The sequence below is a fragment of the Calonectris borealis genome, chromosome 23, assembly GCF_964195595.1.
Source record: "Calonectris borealis chromosome 23, bCalBor7.hap1.2, whole genome shotgun sequence".
Lineage (NCBI taxonomy): Eukaryota > Metazoa > Chordata > Aves > Procellariiformes > Procellariidae > Calonectris > Calonectris borealis.
This window is the reverse complement of record NC_134334.1, coordinates 1,271,537-1,291,432: the sequence shown is the minus strand read 5'-3', so window position 1 is coordinate 1,291,432 and position 19,896 is coordinate 1,271,537. Positions and strand designations below refer to the sequence as shown.

The 19,896-nt window shown below is 55.3% G+C and overlaps 1 protein-coding gene across 1 annotated transcript in view; it reads right to left on the bottom strand.

Annotated features, from left to right (window-relative positions):
• Positions 1–22: 22 nt before the first annotated feature.
• Positions 23–19,896, bottom strand: part of MEGF6 (multiple EGF like domains 6) — a 113,985-nt gene continuing 94,111 nt past the window's right edge. Inside the window, exons 18-41 of the mRNA XM_075172201.1 lie at positions 18,781–18,909; positions 18,481–18,615; positions 17,981–18,115; positions 15,294–15,419; positions 14,165–14,296; positions 13,588–13,716; positions 13,031–13,162; positions 12,488–12,616; positions 11,752–11,880; positions 11,108–11,236; positions 10,152–10,280; positions 9,826–9,954; positions 7,560–7,688; positions 7,089–7,217; positions 6,312–6,443; positions 5,139–5,267; positions 4,394–4,522; positions 4,087–4,215; positions 3,755–3,883; positions 3,105–3,233; positions 2,884–3,012; positions 2,233–2,364; positions 1,680–1,727; positions 23–1,397 (exon numbers count right to left, since the gene is read on the bottom strand). Of these exons, the coding sequence (XP_075028302.1) occupies positions 1,330–1,397; positions 1,680–1,727; positions 2,233–2,364; positions 2,884–3,012; positions 3,105–3,233; positions 3,755–3,883; positions 4,087–4,215; positions 4,394–4,522; positions 5,139–5,267; positions 6,312–6,443; positions 7,089–7,217; positions 7,560–7,688; positions 9,826–9,954; positions 10,152–10,280; positions 11,108–11,236; positions 11,752–11,880; positions 12,488–12,616; positions 13,031–13,162; positions 13,588–13,716; positions 14,165–14,296; positions 15,294–15,419; positions 17,981–18,115; positions 18,481–18,615; positions 18,781–18,909 (2,975 nt within the window). The 3' untranslated portion in view covers positions 23–1,329. The remainder of the gene's footprint in view (positions 1,398–1,679; positions 1,728–2,232; positions 2,365–2,883; positions 3,013–3,104; positions 3,234–3,754; positions 3,884–4,086; positions 4,216–4,393; positions 4,523–5,138; positions 5,268–6,311; positions 6,444–7,088; positions 7,218–7,559; positions 7,689–9,825; positions 9,955–10,151; positions 10,281–11,107; positions 11,237–11,751; positions 11,881–12,487; positions 12,617–13,030; positions 13,163–13,587; positions 13,717–14,164; positions 14,297–15,293; positions 15,420–17,980; positions 18,116–18,480; positions 18,616–18,780; positions 18,910–19,896) is intronic.

The following is a 19,896-nucleotide window of genomic DNA, read 5'->3' as shown; positions in this document are numbered from 1 at the left end:
AGATTAAAATAAATTCCATCAGGAAAAGAAACAATTCTTTTATTATTTTCAGTTGGCCCCTGTGGGAATAATTTAAAGGCCAAGCGCCTGGGCAGGGCTGTACTGCAGCAGCAGCAGAGGCAGATGTGCTGGGACGGGAACGTCCCATCTCCTTCGCAGAGACTGGTTTCTTCTGACATTGTCGGCTCGCGGGCTCCATTTACCCACGAGCTTTGTGCAAAGAGGTGAAGGGGCCTGGCTCAGGAGGGCTGCTGGTCCGGGAGCCCTGGGCCCGGGCTGGGGCGATGGCGTTCCCCGTGGCTGCCGGTGGCAGCCGAGGCTTTGCCGTGACTCCGTGCCTCAGTGCCGAGCCAGGCACCGACTGCAGCTGTGCAGCTTCCCTGCTGTTCCTCTGCCTCACCCCTTCCCAGCTGTGGGTTCAACTGGGATGGAAAAATAACGCAGGGTCCAGGGCTGGGGCGAGACCACTTAAGTAGGGATTTGCATTTACCGGACCGTGCAAGAGCTTTGTGTCTATCAGGCAGTATCTCTGATTACTACACCTAATTTAGGCTTGCTTTTTGGTGGAGCAAACAACACGGGCAGCTCCAGCGGGCTGACGTACTCCTGGTATGAAACACCAGCTCCTGACCCCTGCAGAGCTTGTCGAGCGCAGACTGCACTGGCAGCAAGGCAGGCATCGCCTGTCGCTGGAGATGTAAACCAGGGGCACTGGTGCTGACAGAGAGGGTCGGGCTGCGGGCACCGGCTCTGCAGAGGTGGTGTGGTAAGAGCCCAGTGTCTTGCCCCCATGGCAAATGATAATTTACAGTAAAAGACCATTGCAAATTCAAATTAAAAAAGAAAAATTCAAGTGAGGTGGTAGTTCTACAGAAGGCACGTTCAGCCATCAGTTCCGACAATGCTGTTGTACAGTTTCCCATAAATATTGTTGCATAAATACCTATTTTGGACCGTAATTTCAGCCCCCTCCCCAAGCCCAGCACCCAGAAGATGAAGGTCAGCAATTTGCCACGAGCTATCAGTGTCTGCTGTCCGCTGACCAGAAGCGATCGTTTCTGAACTGTTCCTTCTGATGTCTGGCCGAGGGCGTGCGCCGGTGGCGGTGCACGTGCTCTCGCGGCGTGCCCGGTGTGCCCGTGCCGCCGTGCTGAACTGGTTACGCTCAGCGCTTCAGCCTCGCTCAGACAACTCCAAAAGCAGCAGCGTAGCCTGTCGGGCAATGATAGCCGCTCATGTGGCTTGTAAACAAGTTTGTTAAATAGGTCGTTGGCTTCTTCAGGTGGCCGCTTGGTCACACCGAGGGAGCGCTCCCGGCAGCTGCAGGACCTAGTGCTTGGCCGGCCGGAGCCCGCCCTGGGGCGGAGGTGAGCCGGTGGGTGCCGGGGGCTGCACGGCTGGAAGGGAAGCCGGGACAGGTCAGTCCTCGCTGTCTGCGCCGTGGACAGCCCGCGGCTCCGGAGGGGAGATGCTCCAGGGCTGACCCACCCACAGAGCTGCTCTGCCCGGGGGGCAGCCGCCCCCGCCCTGCTACCGCGGGGAAGGCAAGAGCTGGGAGCGCTGGGCCCCCCGTCCTGCGCCGCAGCCGGGCTCTGTTGCTTCACGTTGGAGCCGCGTTTTTAGATTGCTGCCTGCAGCCGTGGTGTGCAACAGGCCGCTTGTCGGGGTCTGTTACTGACCTGGGACCAAGGAGGGGTGCTCGGCCGACGGCAGACGAGGCGTACCACCTGCAAAGCAAGTCAGATCGTCCTGCCACCCACCCCTGCAGCATCGCTGCGCGGCACCCACGGGGAGTCGCTCTGAGCCAACAGGTTCAATCATGGTTTGGGCAGAAATAAGGCGTGTGATTTTTCCACCGTGATCGGTGCACAGAATCATTTTGTTCCACTGTGCCCAGAAAAGAGTGGGCTTTGTGTCCTGGCTTTACCACGGGCACATTTGGGGTTAGACTGCTGAACAGCTTTATTTTCACAGCACTGTCAGCAGCACGCAGCCTGCGTTTTCATAAGACCCCCCTCATGGCTGGGGTGACAGTGGAGGGCCTTGGGAAGGGGCAGGTGCTGCACTACGTTACTGGTTGATAGTAACACTACCAAAACCACCCCCGGGGCAGGAGCCACGACCTGAGCACGGGTACCACAGCATCCCCCCGCAGCAAGTGCTTCTGCATTGGGCTTCCCCCACCCACGTGCATCCAGTGGTACTCACTGTGGCACCGCGCCTATACGTTACCTTCCCGACACGTGGGTCCCAGGTACCCGTTCAGACAGCGGCACTGCCCGTTCTGAGCATTGCAGTAGGAGTTGCTGGGGGCACACTGGCAGGCCAGGCTGCAGTCCGGGCCATACCTGGTCGGCCGGCAGTCTGGTGAGGGGGCAGAGAGGCACTCAGACTGCTGCAGGTCAGCCTGCTGCTGCGGCTGAGCAGAAACGCTCAGACATTTCCCGCTGTGCAAGGCAGAGCTTGCAGTGGAGGCTGAATGCAAGATGAGGCAGAGAGCGTTTTGCTTCCCCCGCCCCCCAGCCTGCTCTTGAGCTCTGGTGGTACAGGACATCAGAGCACCCCAAGGCCAACGAGGTGTTCCTTCTGCATTTGATCCTCAGCCTTTTGACTCTGGCAATCTAAATACAAGGGCACTGGAGGCTGGGGGAGCATTTGCATTCAGATCCGATTACAAATAGAGGCTGGCGAGGTGATACCACTGCTCAGATGCCCTCTTACTCTTTGAGGGGAGACACATAAAAAAGAAAGCCCCCTTGCATGAGAATTCAGCTCCAACAAGAGGGGGTTTGTATCCATTTTAGGACGGGGCTTCTAGCCTACTGTCAATGCCCCTCTCGCACGGTCCCGCTTCTCACCTTCCCAAGCTCTGGCTCCACTCACCTGAGCCGCACTTGAGGCCGGTTTTCCCCGGGGGACACAGGCAGCGCCCCGTGGCAGGGTCGCAGGGCGCATTGCCGACACAGTCACAGAGCTGCTGGCATCCCTCGCCGTACGTTCCTTCCTTGCAGCCTGTTTTGAGAGGAGAGATACAGCACACGCGCTACGGGACCGCACCTCGGGATCCCGCCTGTTTCTAGGGAAGCAGGAGGAGGACGGGGTACCTGTCTGACAGCGCTCGCCGCGGAGCCCAGCAGGACACTGGCAGCGGCCGGTGGCTGGGTCACAGCCTGCTCCGTGCTCACAGTCGCAGCGCTCCCTGCAGCCAGCCCCGTGGAAGCCCGGGGGACAACCTGGGATGGAGCCGGGTGGAGAGCTCATTAAAGCCCAGGTGGGTTGAATTCAGGCTCAGCTGTAGACAGCCTCTGCAGCAAAGCCTCCGTCAGCCCACCAGAGAGAAGCAGCGAGCCTTTCTCTCCGAGAAGTGCCCGAACGCGTGCAGTTGTTCTCCGTGGCCCGGGGCAGGGCTACAGCTTCCTGCAGTCCTGGTTGCAGAGCTCAGCGTTTCAGCTCCAAAGCTACCCGATGCTAAGCTGCGCTGCGGTGCGGTGCATGCCCAGCTGCCTTGGACCAGCACCTCTGTGCCCAGTGGTCTCATGCAGCGAATAGAAGTTACCTTCTCTGCGACTACTTCTGCTACCTGGGAAGGGTTCGCTGCGAGCACCAGTAAGAAAGGAAGAGCCCGTCGGTGCACACAGCCACATGTGCACCTGCAGTGGGTCACACCTTTGTCCTGTGGTCCTGCTCTCTGGATGAGCTTTAGAAAACACCCCCCCGTCTCAAAGCCGAAGGTGTTTCCGCTGCTGCAACTCACTGTGTTCGCACAGGGGCCCGTAGTGGCCCGCAGAGCAGCGGCAGGTTCCTGTCCCCGGGTCGCAAGTGGCATTGTGCAGGCAGGCGCAGCGGAGCTGGCAGTCGGCACCGTACCTTCCCGGCGGGCATCCTGCAGGGAAGATGCAGCGGCAGAGCTGCTCAGCGGGCAGAGAGCCGGCCCCGGCCCCGCTCCTGCACTTCAGAGGGCCAGGACGTGATAAGGCAGAACAAGCACAGGTGGGGAGAACAGAAACTGGACCCAGTATGGAACAAACTGAGCGAGCTCCACAGTTACTGGGCCAGTGCAGGACAACACATCCAAATCAGGTTTACCTAATTCGCAGGATTTCCCGGTCCACCCAAGTGCACACGAGCAGGAGCCGTCGGCTGCATCACACAGCCCCCCGTTGCGGCAGGAGCAGGTCTGCTGGCAGCCCACCCCGTACCGGTGCTTCTCACAGCCTGCGGGACAGGAGGAGGTGGCAGGGGGCACGCGGACCGTGGCAGGGTTTGGGCAGGAGCGCCCAAGCACAGGTAGAGGTCTCAGGGCAAGGAAATTGCTTGCCACTCAGGACCTTTTCCAACCCACTGCCTGAAATGCCTGCTTGTCCTGGTGCACGACCCTGCAGCTAATATCTACCTTGCTCACAGGTGGGACCAGCTCTTCCTGGTGGGCAAACGCAGTCTCCGGTGACGGGGTGACAGGTAGCGCCGTCCCCGCAGGAGCACACCCGTGCACAGTCCGTGCCGTAGCGACCAGCAGGACAGCCTGGCGGGAGGAAGACCTTGAGCTGCCTTGGTCAGGCCAAAGCAGAGCTGGCTGTTTGTAGGCTAGAAAGGAAGGACTTGGCAATGGCACGTGAGCAAAGCCGTGGGGCACGAGGGGAGGGGAGTCTGCAGCCCTGTCGCTAGTGCACAGGGTGACTGGCAGACGAGGAAAAGAGCTTTTAGGTTTCCTTCTGCTGGAGGAACGAAGCATTTCTCGCAGAGAGAGCAATACAGTGGTGGCATCATGCAAAGGCTGATGTGTCAGGCCGTTCCTAGTGGAGAAATCCTTTTGGCATAAAACAAATGGAGCAAGGAAATTTTTCCGTGGTTAAGACAGACAGCAAAGGAGATCAGCTGCAACTGCATTCCCACAGCCACGGGCAGCAGCCTCCGTACTGAAGCGGGGAGGGCGTTGCTGACAGCACGGGTTGTAAAGTGAGACGAGGAGCTCTTTTTCTGCTGATGGGCCAATGCAGGAGCCAGTCACTGTAACTCTTCTCGTCTCCCACAGGGTCAGCAGCCCGGCTGTGTGCAGGATTTGCACCTACCACCATTCACCTCCTGCTGAGGAAACTCCTGCGAGCTCCCATGTCCCCCCGCCCGACCCGGGCACTCACCGATACTGCAGTCAGCGCCGACGTACCCAGCCGGGCAGCGGCACATCCCTGTGGTAATGTCACACAGGCCCCCGTTCTTGCACTTGCATGGCCTTTCGCAGTTACGGCCGTACCACCCAGGGGAGCACTCTGTGGAAAAAAAAAAGAAACAATGGCCTCAGTGCCTAAAAAGATGAGAACAAGGTCCAAACACCTGGGAAAAATCCACCACGTGGATTCATACAGCCCTTTCATCAGAGAGGAAGCAGACAGCTCTGCTGGAAGCGGGTTTGTGCCAGGCTGGCACAGTCGATGGGTTTCTGATCCGCTCTGTAGCGCAGAGCTGCTCCAAAGTGCTTACGAGTCAACCACTCAGCACCGTGCCAAGGGCGTGCAAGTCACATTTGCGCATCCCTTGGCATGATTGTGTCAGATGTGACCCATACATCGCAGACAACACAAGCTCTTGCACGCCATGCTCAGGAGCCTCTGCGCTCCCGGCGGCACATGCTAAAGTGCAGGAATGCGACAGCTGCTCCGAGGTGCCGGCTGTTCAGCAGGAGCCAAAGAAAACCCCAGAAAACACTTTTAAGTAATCTCATGGCAAACAAGCAACAACACCAAGGAGCTTCGGACTGTTCAGAACCTCTCTGCTGAAGATATAGCTGGTAAATATCCCACAATTCAAAAGAAAAATGGCAAAAAAAATGGCCTGAGCGCAGATGAGAATGATGTCTTGTTTACATGAACTCCTAATTGCAAGTTAGTCACTGAGAGACACAGCAGAGGTCAGAGCCTCGCTGTGTACAGGGCCAGGCTCGGACAAGGGAGCAAGAAAACACTTGCCTGGACAGACTCGGCTCCCGAGCTGTAAGAGCTGGGCAACGGTTAAGAACAGAATGAAAAAAGACCTTGGCCAAGCCAATGAGGACAAAGGCGACCGCGGCAAGAAACCAGGGAAGACAACCCGTCAGAACATGTGCTTTGAAGCCACTCCGGCGAGCTGGCTGCCCCCCGAGCTGAGGCTTCTCCGGTGGTCAGCCCAGCGCCGTGCCCCGCGCCGGGCGGTGATGGCTCTGAACCGGCACCGCCGGCGCTCCCGGCACCGGCACCGTGCGCTCAGGATGAAGCGCAGCCTTGGGCAGCAGCCTGCCGAGGTCCGTCAAGCAGAAGAGGAACGGAGCGTGGACTCACCCAGCTGGCAGGCGGGACCGCGGAAGCCGGGGGCGCAGACGCACGCCCCGGTGACGGGGTGGCACTCCTGGGTGGCTCCGGCACACTGGCAGATCTGACCACAGCCCTCACCGAAGGTCCCTGGCAGGCAGGCTGGCAGGAGAGAGGGCACCAAGGCGACTCAGATTCGCTTAGCGGGAGCTATCCCACCCCTCCGTGCAAGACTTCTTTTTACCCTTTTTATTTTAAGCCAGGATTTAGGAAGCCTTTTATGACAGTGGAAGTTCTCTGCCACCCAAAAAGCAAAGGGAGCTGCACACAAATGGTTCCTTGACTCCAGGAAAGCCTTGGATTGAAAAGAAACCTGAGTGCTTAAAGGCATTAGATGCCTTTTGCAATGCTAGCCCTACCTACCCTCATATTGCCGCAAGCTTCCATCCCCACACACACAGACCTCGCAAATACACCCGTCCCCTGGGTAAGGAATGTGCTCACATGCCTCCGTCTCTTCCAGACTTGCTCATACCCACAGGAGCTCATTTTAATACTGATTTATTGCTAATCTTCTGGATAAATACATAGCTCTGATTTCCCACTTGGCTCCCTGTGCTTTGCTAACATTCTGCGGGCATGCACCCAACTGCCAAAATGTGAGTTGCTCCTTGGCACAGCTCGCTGCTGGGTTTTTTCCTTGTTTGTCTTTTTTTTTCCCCTCTATTTTATGTAGCAATTGCTTGACCCGTCACATTCCCAGAGCCTGTCAGCAGAACTGTAAGAGGATCCCTCCCTCCTTCGTACATTTTTCACATCCAGAGCCTGTAAAGCCCGGCGGGCAGCCGCACCGGCCGCTGATGTGATCGCAAGGCACTCCCAGGGGACAGGCGCAGCGGCTGGCACAGTTCTTCCCGAACGAACCCGGCAGGCAGGCTGTGGGAAAACAACCAAGAGATGTTAAGTCTCCTGACTGGATTTCAGGTTTTTGTTCGTGCCTGAAAGGCATGAGAGACCGAGGGCCAGCTCCTGCCCTCAGCGCCCGGCTGCCGCGTGCGGTGCTGAGCCAGGGCCCTGCCGTAGCAGCCAGCTAGACAGCGGTTTTTGCAGCAACCCAAATGCCTCTTTCACGTCAGCTCCTCGAAACGTTTTGCCACAATTTGTAACTCTCATTAAAAATGAAGTTTCTCCCCTTCCCAGACTTTGGAAGGAGCCTCGGTTTCCCGGGATGTACCGGCAGCGCCTGGACGCCGTGCCGCCGAAGGGATGCTGTCTCACCTTTCTCACAGCGCCGGCCCCTCCAGCCGTGGGGGCAATCGCAAGCGCCAGTAACGTGATGGCACGACACGTTGTCCCCACAGTCGCAGTGCTCTTCACAGCGTGCCCCGAACAGCCCCTCTGGACAGGCTTCAGAGATGCAAACACGGGAGAGACGACAAGTTACACACAAAAGGTGACGTGGGTCTTTTTTCACTGCAGCTTCTGTAGGCACACACTTCACTTTATTTATGTCCCTTTCCCTCCTGCCAAGCCAGAGCAGTGCTGTGACAAGACCGGTGACATCTGCCAGCCTGCGAAGGTTTTATCACCCTGGCAAGCGGCGTGGCTGGCGCTAACGGCCCCTCTTGCCTTTGGTTCGGTGGTGATGGGCAGCACCAGGCCCTCTCTCGCCCCACGGCACGTGTGGCGTGGGAAATCGCTGCACGGCCCAGACCTGAACGCACGCCCACTGCCCCCTGCGTGCCGCAGCACGAGTGTCCCAGCAGCATCAGATCTGCTCAGGATACATGAGCGTGAAGTGTACCGCTGGTGGTCACCTAATTCAGTGTGAAAGTCTCTCTTTAACTGCACCACGTGTTTTTGGAAGTCTTATTCCTGGCACTGTTTAATGAGAGTTGGGTGCCGGTACAGTATATTTTAATCACAGCAGCAATCGTTTCGTTTTGCTGCTGCTTCTGTTGTCATAGAAGCACCTGGTTTCTAAAGCAGCTGCAAAACAAAATGTGTGCAGTACCAGAATTATGCAGAAGCTAGCACTGCAGGTGCAAGATCTATGAACCTAATTTTCACTTCTGCCTTATGAATGAATGCAAAAAAATCAGCAAGTCCCTGAACAACTGTCCAAACAGGTTGCTTGTCCGCGCAAGAGCCAAGTTTGTACACACAGCTGTGGTGAGTGTGGCTGCACTCTGCACAGCTGGGCAGATATTTGCACATACATGCAGTTTGAAATACAGCTCTGTGGGAAGCCAAGGAGAGGATTCTAGCTTTTTTTTTTTCTAAAAAAAATCATATCATTTCTCCATTTGCAGGTGGGTTTTTAAATTAATTTATATTGAAAGAAATTATAGAAGTGAACCTGCAGGTGAGCTCAGTGCAAGCAACTGCAGGCAGGGTGAGGCAGGAAAAGTCCCCGGGGTATAGTGGCCAGAACCACAGGGGCACCTGGAAGCCAAAAACTCCGAACACCCGTCCCTTGTAATCTCCACCCCGGCAGCTTAACGCTGCCTCGTGTCGGGGGACCTTGCTGCTGGGGGTTGTAGGTGTAGGGCTTTGGAAGCATGCGGCACGACGCCGGGAGGGGACGACGCGCCTGAGGACGCGGCAGAATCCCACTGCTCGCCCTCGCTAGCGAGGTGAGCTGTAGGTTCAACGCTGTGGCCAAGCCTCGGCTGCCAGCGGAACTATTTACAGCCTCTGTAAACTGAGACCTTCCCAGGCAGGAACCTGGCAGCGCTTTGACGTGGCTGGTGGCAGGCAGGGCTGCAGTGGGCAGCTCCCTTATGCCAGACTTCGGCTGACAAGTAATGGCATTGGCCTCTTACAGCGTGATATAAGGAACATGCCAGGCTGCGGTGTCATGACCCCTGAAAGGGAAGAAGCGTGTGGATCTCTTCTTGTGTGCTGATACTCGACGAAGTCCCTGTTGCTGCTCTTAGTAAGGCCAATAGCCTTTTCAACACTTCCTCATCGTAAAGGGATTGCCAGGGTCTGCGTTGCATTTGAAGATAAGGTGAACACTGCCGAATGACAGATGTAATTATTTGCTGGGGCTTAGGACTGAAGCCAGGCATTTAGGGTCAGTATAATACCGTAGCAGAAGAAGGAATGGAAAGGAGATGATCTTTTGTTAATCTTAAAATAAGTGGGACAGAGGAAGATCTTCACTTGGCATTTTGGTTTCACCATGCAGGTGGTGGTGGTGGGGGATTGCTGCCCTGCCTTGCATCTCTGCTTGGAGCCTGGGGGCCTGGGCCTTCGGGGACCCCATCGCTCTCCCTGGCACCGTCGCAGGCTGCTGGGTGGCCTCTGTCTGCACCATCGCTTTCAGGACAGCCCTCAAAGGACAGCAGAAAGCACAGCAGTGGGCAAAACCAGGGCACGCAGCCAGAATCACGGCACCCACGAGCTCTCTCTGCAGTGCTGAAATCCAAATGCCATGTCTTTGCTTAAAAATCCCCGGGCCCCCAGCACCCCCTCGTGCAGCACCAGGGCACTGACGCAGCAGGCGGTACCCACGGGTGGGACCCCCGGCCCCACTTACGGCTCTCGCACTTCTCGCCCGTCCACCCAGGCTGGCAGACGCAGTGGCCCTTCTGGCGGTCGCAGAGCCCCCCGTGACGGCACTCGCAGCGCTGCCGGCAGTCTGCCCCGTGCTGTCCCTGCGCGCACTCTGGGAAGAGGCACACGGTGAAACGCCGCCCGGACACCCACCTCCCCGAAGGCGCGCGGGGAAGGACCGCGAGCCCTTGCTCGGGGGCGCGCACCACCAGCGCCGTGCACGTCACCCCCAGCCTTCGGAGGAAAACGAGTCCAAAACGGGAAACTTTGTGCGAGAGCCCGTTTGAGAGCTCACGCACCGCTACTCACCCAGCTCGCAGGCCAGCCCCGTCCAGCCCTCGGGGCAAGCACAGAGCCCCGTGGCGGGGTCACACGTGCCGCCGTTCTGGCAGAGGCAGCGCTGGCGGCAGCCCCTCCCGTAGAAACCCACCGGGCACGCTGCGGGAAAACCAGGCCAAACATCCCAGTCAGAAAACAGCTCCGAAGGCAAACCCCACGCCTCTGGGAGCCTGCCAGAGCGAGAGGTGGGTGGCCAGAGCGAGGTGGATGGCCTGATACAAAACGAAGCCGTTATCGCTTGCAATGAGAGGCAGGAAGAGGAGCTACGGACACCCTGAGGCTGCTAGGCTCGCATACAGGCATCTGGTGTTTTAACCTGCCCAGGTAAGGGGCAGTGGTGACACAGGGCACGGGGTGCCTGATCTCTTTAGAGCCTTCTCCGCTCTGGTGGTGGCAAACACACAAAAGAAGAAAGGCTGGGTGAGTTCAGCAGCCAGGAGAGACGCTCAGTCAGCACCAGCGCCTTCGGTCCTGAGCTGCAGAACACCCTCCTCTCCTAGACCCAGATAGTGCCAGTGCTTGGCAGAGAAAAAAAGCCACTTAAGCACATGAATAATTGTTCTCATGTGCACAGTTTCACTGAGCTGTGCCTACAGGCATCGCTGACTTGGCGTCTGAATGCCCAGTGCAGTGGACGATCAAGCCGTTACGCTATGTGCTGCTACAAAACTGCCAGTCAGAGCAATTTCTGGTGCTTTTGGAGAAGGCAAACTCTTGGCTTCTCTCTTTGTGAATGAATTGGGAAGCGCTGCACAGCTAATTACAATCTCAGTTGCAATCTGGCCTTGCTATCGTACTGGCTCAGCTTTTTGTAGTTGCTACTCCATTGAAAACTCCGACCCCCACCCTGAGAAATGGCATTTTTAATGCACGCTGGCAAAGGAAGCAGACGGTCTGGGTTAGGAAGCGACCGTAAGGTGTGTTACCTTCCTGGCACGTGGGTCCCGTCCACCCGGCTGCACAGAGACATCGGCCGCTGACGTGGTTGCAGGTAGCGTTATTGAAACAGTCGCATGTCTGGCTGCAGTTCTCGCCGTACCTGTTCTCCTGGCACGCTTCGTGGGAGCAGAAGCAGGCATAACTGTTAGGTAGCAGGTATGAATTACATCAGCCAGGCTCCTGCTAACCATCCCAAACGCACTCCTCTGGGAGAGGAACCAACCCTGGTGCGTGGCTGCTCTGGACGGCTGTGTAAGTTGGATTTTATGATGCTAAGGGGAAGTAACAGCTGTATTCTACAGGTGGCTGACATCCAAACACGGACACTGCTCTTACCGTCAATGTTACATCATTTTATCTATTTGGAAACTGTTTTGCTGGATGCCCAAGCCCTCATTACATGCAACAACGTGCTCAGCCAGAGCCCCCGCAGTCCCTCTCCAAAACCGAATACTCCTCTGCCGCACAGAATTAACTTCCACGCAGAGAAAATCACACCTAAACGCCGGGCTCCACGACCTAGCACGCGAGAGGGGCGAGGGCTCCGCAGTGCCTGGCGGAGGGCTGCTCCTGCCTGGCTCCATCCCACCCCCAGCCGCGGAGGCGGGCGCCAGGCTGCAGCAACACCTACCCCTGCCGCAGCGGGGGCCGTCCCAGCCGGGGGGGCAGCGGCACTGGCCCGTTGCATGGTCACAGCGGGCGCCGTTCAGGCAGTCGCAGGCTTCCCGGCACTCCAGTCCGTAAAATCCGTCAGGACAGGCTGCGGAAAGGAGAAGATAAATCCCTACAAAATGCCTATACAGAGAGCTGGAAATCTCCCAGCAGAGGAGAGGTGCTTGGTGGCCTTTTCGCCGATATAATGCTGCAGCAGTGTGACAGCCACCTGTTAATGGCTCTTCCCCCGGCAGGGCAGCAGAATATTGGATGCCTGTCCATCATGGACACTCAAGGTACAGGACAAAGCTGTGGAGCATCCGAAGAGCAACGGCTCTAGGTTCCTGCCCACCAAGCGACCGAGCAGGTTGGTGTGGGAGCCAGAACCCTGCACCCAGGGACCCCTTGGAGAGGCCACCCCGAGACCCTGCGTGCACCGTGTGTACACACACAGGCGACCAAGGCAGCTGTGCATTTACCCTTGTTTACATTTTGTTAGTCTTTTTTTTTTCCCCTAGACCTTTTCCCTTCAGAATTAAAACCAGAGGCTTAGCAGCTTGCAGACATGCGGTTTTTCCCCATCACCATCCCGAGGGATTCTCTTTGCTGTAACGGGATAGCAAAGTCAGACAAGGAGTGCAGACCCCGCTGGCAAGGAGACCGTGGCCCATGGGAGCCGCTGACCGCGCCGGGTCCCCGGCGAAGGTACTCACCGTGCTCACAGAAGGTTCCTCGCCAGCCCGGGCTGCAAGTACAGGCCCCGCTGACGTGGTCGCAGGCAGCCCCGTTGTCACACTGACACCGGTGCCGACAGCTCAGCCCAAACCATCCTTCCGGGCACTCTGGCAAGCAGAAGCGAATGAGACTGAGCAGCCTGTCCTTTCCTGGCGTCCCCGGGAAGCTGTGCTAAGGCAGGAGCTCGGGCTCTCGATGCAAACAACAGTACCTGGCAGCTGCTTTTTTACAACGACTAGTGGGCTCTACCCTCCCCCTTACAGACGCGTACCCAGGTCACCCAGCCACCCTCAGGACGGGACTGGACTGGCAACGTCACAGGCAGGGCGTGAGGATTGAACTTCTGTGACTGAACCAAGAAGCACCGATGGAGAAATCTGCACCACGGCTTCCTCTGCTACGATTAGAGGGAAGGCAGAAGCCTCCTGGACTGCCTGACCGATGCCTTTCCCCTGGGAAACAAATCGATAGCATTTGGCTCGGCTTAAGGGCGAGCAGGGCAGCCCGCGGGCAGCACTCACTCTGTTCGCAGCGGCCGCCCGTGTAGCCAGCTTCACAGACGCATTGCCCTGTCTCCGCGCTGCAGCTCCCATCGCTGTTGCTGCAGTTGCAGGTGTGAGCACAGTCGGGGCCCCAGCGACCTGCATCGCAGGCTGAAACACAGGAGGGAACGGACCCTTAATGGCGTGGGCTCCACTTGATCAGCTTCTCCGGTGAGCAAAGGCGTGGGCACAGCACTGCCTCCTCGGGGTGTTATTTCCATTGACTACAACCGCTCACTCGGGCAGAAGAACAAACACGGCTGTAGGTCCTCAGAAAACCCAGTGAGACAGTGAGAGCGGGTGCTACGTCGGCACATATTTGATATGAATTTATTCTGCAAGCAAGCCCACTACAGAAAGGCAAGCGGCACCCGGCGGCACTGGCAGGACAGAGCAGAGAAACCTAAAGGATTTCAGAGAGAGATTTTTTCTGGCAGAGGCACAGCACGAAGATGACAATGGAGCAAATGACAGCGTAGCTTTGCACAGGTCAGTGTCTTCTAGGAGCAACGGATAATAAACGGCAGGTACAATACCTCTCTGACAGTTGTACCCCGTCCAGCCAGGCGCGCAGCTGCACGTCCCCGTCACAGGATGGCAATGTCCGTCGTTCCCACAGCTGCAGCTCAGCTGGCAGTCTGGGCCAAACCAGCCAGGCGGACACACTGCCAATGCAGACAGGTACTAACTGCAAACGGCTGCCGCAACACCGCAGCAAGGGCTTTCCTCCTGACAGACCCGGTGGGCACGGCAGTGTGCTGCTGCAGAGCTGCCACGAGCACCGACGCTCCTTGTCTGAGCGTGGGTGCTCAGCTCTGGGCCGAACGAGCCGAGGGGCTTAGGGTTTTACCTCCCTTTCTGTTACGCAAAAGTTACCACTCTGAAGTTAGGACTAGAGGGGCTCCAAGGGAGGAACCCAGCCCGTGCCCCAAAGCGTGAGGCAACGGAGGCGTACGCGGTGCTAAGCCCTGCTCCGCCGCGTGCGGTGGTGCCTGGTCGATAGCTGGGTGCTCTGCTCGCTGGAGCAGGTACTCCAGGTCAACCTAAACCGCCCTCATTCCAGCTGCTGACAGCCACTCGGGCGCGAGGGACCCGACGGCAGACGGCACTCACCGTCCTGGCAGCGAGGGCCGGTGTAGCCGGGGGGACACAGGCAGGCTCCCGTGGCGGGATCGCAGCTGGCGTTGTTCGCACACTCAGGACATATCTCCTGGCAGCCCAGTCCCCAGCGACCGTCAGGGCAAGCTGGAGCGCGGGCAGAGAGAGGACACACAAGCAGAGAGAGGACACATCACTCGGGATACAGCCGAGGCGTAAGAGGAAAATGTCTATTTTCTGGTGCACGGCAATGGGTCCCCTTCCTCGTTCATGCCCGTGCTTCACGCAAAACATGGACTTTTGTTTGGCAATACATGGCTACTAGCAAGGACAACATTGCTTTGTTTGTTTTATAAACAGCCTGTGAGCCCTCGGTAATTGCTATTCTGATCTCGCTCCAGTACTTCCATGTCAATTTTGGATGGATTTGCATCTACTTGGGGGGAGCTACAAGGGCTCCTTGCTAGGAAATGGTGTTGCTGGCAAAGGGTCTTCGCAGCTGCTGTCACATTACTGGACAGCACGTTAGTCAGCATTCCCAGACCTCCTTTTAGTTGCAAAGGAGAAGCAAAAGGCTAAGAACTGATAAAACTGGGGCAAGAATCCTTGTTTAACTGCTCCTAAGCTGCTCCAGGGCCTGGAAAAAAGTCAGTTCAAAATGTACGGTAAGCACTGTGCACGTGTGGTTTTATTGCTCAGTCAAACTATTAGGAGCAGGACATCTATATAGGACTAATACCTTCCAGCTGCTGTAATACTGTATAATCATGTAGAAGTTTTTAATTTAGAATTCTCTAGTTTTCCAGCAGTTAAAGAGTAATATGGCGAAGGCAATGAAAAATACACATCAGTACAGACAGACTCCTGTCCTATGTGAAGGACTGCAACAACCAAAAATATCTTCATCATCTTTCTTATTGTTTATGTTGTTTACTTCCCTGTACTTCACTCAGCTTCACCAACAGAGCTAAGCTAGCTGAGGCTATTGTTTAAGACTTACCATCAAAAGTGCATTATTTCTAATTTTCCACGAAGATGATTCTAATTGCACTAGATGTTTTTAAAACTAGTTTTAGCAAAAGAAAAAGAACAGCTGTCCGCCTAAATCCCTACCTCGGCGCATTTGCTCCTCTTGCCTCCTCACCTTGGCCGCAGTCGTGTCCCGTCCAGCCGGGCAGGCAGAGGCACTGCCCCGTGCTCCGCTCGCAGGGCGCTCCCCCGCAGGAGCAGGACTGCCGGCAGCCCGCCCCGAACTTCCCCTCCGGACACTCTGCATCGAAAACAGCGGTGTGAAAACATCCCCTCCCGAGATGCCTTTTCCAAGAGTATTACCGCTCAGACCCCGCACGCCAAAGGAGCCCCCGGCTCTGTGAGGAAAAGCCCATATGCGAAAGGTTCCCACGCTGCAGAGGAAGACGGCGCTCATGGGCCTGGATGTGACCGCTCTGCTGCCCACGCCGGTCACCTGCAGCGAGGGCTCCAGCTCTCACACCACTGCCTTGAATTTGTCTGTTCGAGTATCACTTTTCTGCTGTTGCTAGGACTTTCAACAAGTATTTCTTCACAGAGGAGCGACCCACCACATGCCCAACAGCTGAGGCCAAACCGGTCCCCAAACTGTGAACACGACTCTGCAAAGTAACCCGTTCCCTCGCCGCTGCACCCCTGCAGGGCTGTGCCCCAGCAGCAGCCGCTGCAGGCACCGACAGCATGGCAAACGGACCAGGAAAGATGCGCTTTCGCTCTGCCTCCGAGACACACGTGCTCATCCCACGGGCAGTGACCCCAGCCACCCTGCTCTCTCTGTGCTGGGGTGCGGAACACCGGGTCCACAGCCCCCAAACCCGTACCATCCCTTGACTTTTATAAGATGCTGTGAGGGCTTTTTACTGCCCTGGCTGAATGCCTTTGGAACCTGGAAGGCAGGCTTTCAAGAAGCAGCAAGGTTTGCAGCAGGTACCTTGCTGTAAAGCAATAAAGAGGGAGCATGCCCATCCACAGGAGGAGTAAGCGCTTTTCCTTCCCTCTGCTCTGAATGCCAGGGTGGTACTGCTGATACCAGAAAGCTCGACTTGCTCTTTGTACCCCGTGACACAATTTAGCAGCCAGCTAATTACGTGCAGACTGAGGGAGGGCCTCAGACCCAAAGATCCTCAAATCCTATCTGAGTCTCCCAAAAAAGCTCCATGCTCGCAGTCCCTTTTCACCGAAGCCAATGTTTCGTAAGGCTTCGGCAGATGCAAACACAGCAGCATTCACAAATCACGGAGGAAAAGCACACCAGTGCGTAGATTTCAAGTGACACAGTGGAGTTTTTGTTATTCCTCCTCTTTGCTAATTGATGGCAGATGTTTGTCTTCACCCTTTAATAATTTCCAGATCCGAACAACAGCCAAGAGCCTACTATTTCTATACAAATATTTGTGTTATTTCCTGTGACTCCCCCCTACAGGCTTGAGCTCCTTTCTTATTCTTTTTAAAAATATCCCGACCGAAAGCGCCCAGCCCGCCGAGGCGCCGCGTGGCTCCGGAGGCAGCAGCGTCCCGCCGCGCGCGCGGGGCTCCGGGGCTGCCAGGACCCCTGCGAGGGGCACAAGCCCTGCAAACGCTGCTCGCATCTCTCCTCCTAACGCTATTTAGCTCTGTTAGCGCTCGCTTGCATTGAAACTTTTTGTGACCATCTGCGGCTTTTGTTCCGACCAACGGACCAGCTATGTTCTATCAGTTGTGGTGTTATGCAAGATAATCATGTGCTAGCAGCTTAATTAGCTTAATAGTTATAACTTCTGGGTTGGGTGTGGATGGAGTGCTTGGTTAAACATAAGTTAGTGCAGAAACTCCTGGGATGCTTGAACCAAAATTCAGATGCTGACCACCACAAGCCTCTTAAAGCAGGGTGTCTTCTCTTAATCTCCAAGTGTGGACTTCGAGTCTTTTTTGCATTTTCTGTTGGATCCGACCAGTTGAAGTGTGATTCAGAAGGAGACAACCTCACAAGAGGTGGAGGTTGGCTTTTCAAACGTTGATCAGCTCTGAGGCTGGCAGAAATTATTATTTTCCAGGAAACATGTTCGTGTTTTGTAATCATCACCTTGTGCCAATGACTCACTGCCTTTAGGTTCACTCAAAACACCTTTGTTTGAAGAAAGTCAAGCTCTCTGACACCTCAACTGCCTCCCAGGATCTTGAAAAGCTGCGTCCTCAGAGCTTGAACGTTACACTGCTCACACAGAGCTGTGCAGTTTAGTTATCGTACTGTCAACTGGCCCTTACAGGAAGAGCAGAAAACTGCTCTGGCAGGTTCATACAGAGACAGAAGTTTAAATTCTAATGTAAATGAAATATAACATTTTCTTTTCCACTCGCAGATCAAATAGAGTTTCAATATGGAATAGAGAATGGAGCGGAAAATATGATACTGTTCTGCTGGGCACCCATTGCCTGGAAGTAAAAAGACATCAAAGAGGGGGGAAGATAACTATATATCTATCACCTTCATCTACAAAAGCAGAGATGCCCACGTGGCAGGATAAAGTGAGACCTTGTTCTCCTTTTCTGACTAAGACTCACTATGCATGAGAATTCCTGCTTCCCTGCTTTAAAGGGATTGCAGCGTTTTACCAAGACCTGCAAATGGCAGCTCTCGTGTCCTCTAAAGCCATTTCAAGTTTTCACTCATTAGATCAACTGCAGTGGGCTGGGGGGTCTGAGAGAGCACAGGAGGAATTCTGGAAGTCCTTTCCTGTTGTTTTGTGAAGAAAAAGTTTGCATGTGTGAGGAATCGTGAGTTTACAGCATGCTCAGAGTTGCCCTGCAGGGCCCCTGCCTTACCTTGATCGCAGTTCTCCCCATGGTAGCCCCGGGGACACTCTCTCCAGCACTCCCCGGTGACATGGTCACAGGACACTTCTGGAGAGCAGCTACAGTTCTTCTTGCAGCCATCCCCGTAATAGCCAGGGTCACAGTCTGTTAGCAATCATAATTAAAAAGAAAGAACATCTGGCATTACTCGACTGACCCTGGAAGAGCAGGCAGCCCCAGCTCGCAGCGATGGGCGCTGACCAGCACCCTCCCGAGCTGCTGGGCGCAGGCTGGACAAGGTCCACCGTCCACGTTACGGGTGCTCCCACCCCGCTGCGCAGGTTCTGCGTGCTAACTTAACGTGAGCGAGTCTGACAGCAAGTTTTGTTCCTAGTCTAAATAACAAGAGCTGAGATAGTCTTAGGAGGGCGGAGAGTGAGCTGAGCGTTTCTCCAAGAAAATGAGTTAGGGGGAAAGAGGCTGCGGGAGGAGAAAGGGGGATGCTCCGTGAATGCTTCTTGGCAACTCACTCGTCTCACAGCGCTTGCCGCGGTAGCCGGGTTTGCACCGGCAGGAGCCGTCCCTCTTGTCGCAGTCCTGCGTGTTCTGCTGCACACAGCGGCACTCTTCGGAGCAGCCGGGGCCAAACGCCCACTTTGGGCAAACTGGATGCAGAGGGAAAGAGCTGGTCAGTGACCCGCGAGGCCAAATGACACAGGGCAAGGGACAGAAATGCCACCCAGCGCTGGCCCTTCCCAGGGATGGTACCCAGAAAGGCTGTAATCTAAGAATAATATATATATCTCATAAAAAAGTGAGGACAAGCATACCTAAATGGCAGTACCGCCCGTATAAGCCAGGATCGCACAGACAGGCTCCGTAAATCCGGTGGCAACGACCCCGGTTGGCACAGTTGCACTTTTTCCTGCATTGTTTCCCAAAAAATCCTTTAGGGCACCCTAGTAATAGAAAGAGATTTTCTGGGAAGATGAGCCAAACTAGGCAAAGGATGCAGCGAGTGTTGAAAAGAAGGCTGGCTTGTTTTCTGACCAGGAATGTGCTTGTGTCTCTACGCAAGAAGGTAATGATGAGAGCGACCAGGTTCCCTGCATCAGCTCCAAATCAGATTGCCTCAGCAGCGGGCACTCCCGTCCACGCACAGTGCCCTTCCCTTGCTGCCACGCTCCAGCCATACGAGGTGCGTACCAGGTACCCCGCTTGAAATGGTACCACTGGTTGTGCTGGGAACCTACCCTGCAGGGCTCTGAGAAGTCAAGTTTTTCATACGTAAGAAAGTAATCCATGAGGCTGTTCCTATTGATAAATAACAGCGATATTTGCACTATTAAGGGAATAAAATTATTGTTCTTTCTCTGTTATGCTAAAGATCTTAATATTAGAAGCACATGGCAGGCAGACTGTGTCAGCAGAGAGCTCCGGCCAGCATCTGTCCAGGCAGCACATGCCTTCTCCCGTATGATAAGAATAGCAGACAATTTAAGCAAAGGAAATGCCACCCTGGGACAACAGATCAGTTCTTCATTGTTTATTTTAATCTTACCTTCCTGTTTTTCCTCTGTACCCCTCAACCACCTCCCTCCTACAGAAAGAAAAGGTCGGGGTATCTCTTGCATTCACTTACATTCTGCTTCGGTCTCCTCCTTCAGTAATAGTTCCCAGATGCTCCTAACCATTTGTCTGAAGTCATTTTGTCTGAATCTCTTATTGTCTCACTCTTTTGGTGTTTTTAGATTATGTCACACAGATTTTAACTCTTTGGGAGAACAAATACCTACCAACAGCAAGTGACACCTCCTTTTGCAGTACTTTGGGTAACTACTGTTGTCACAACTTTTCAATGCTTTGTTTTTTCTTCAGCGGAAAATACCGCCACAGTTCTGTAAATTTACCATTGAACATGCATTTTGACATTCTTTTCTGCGTGC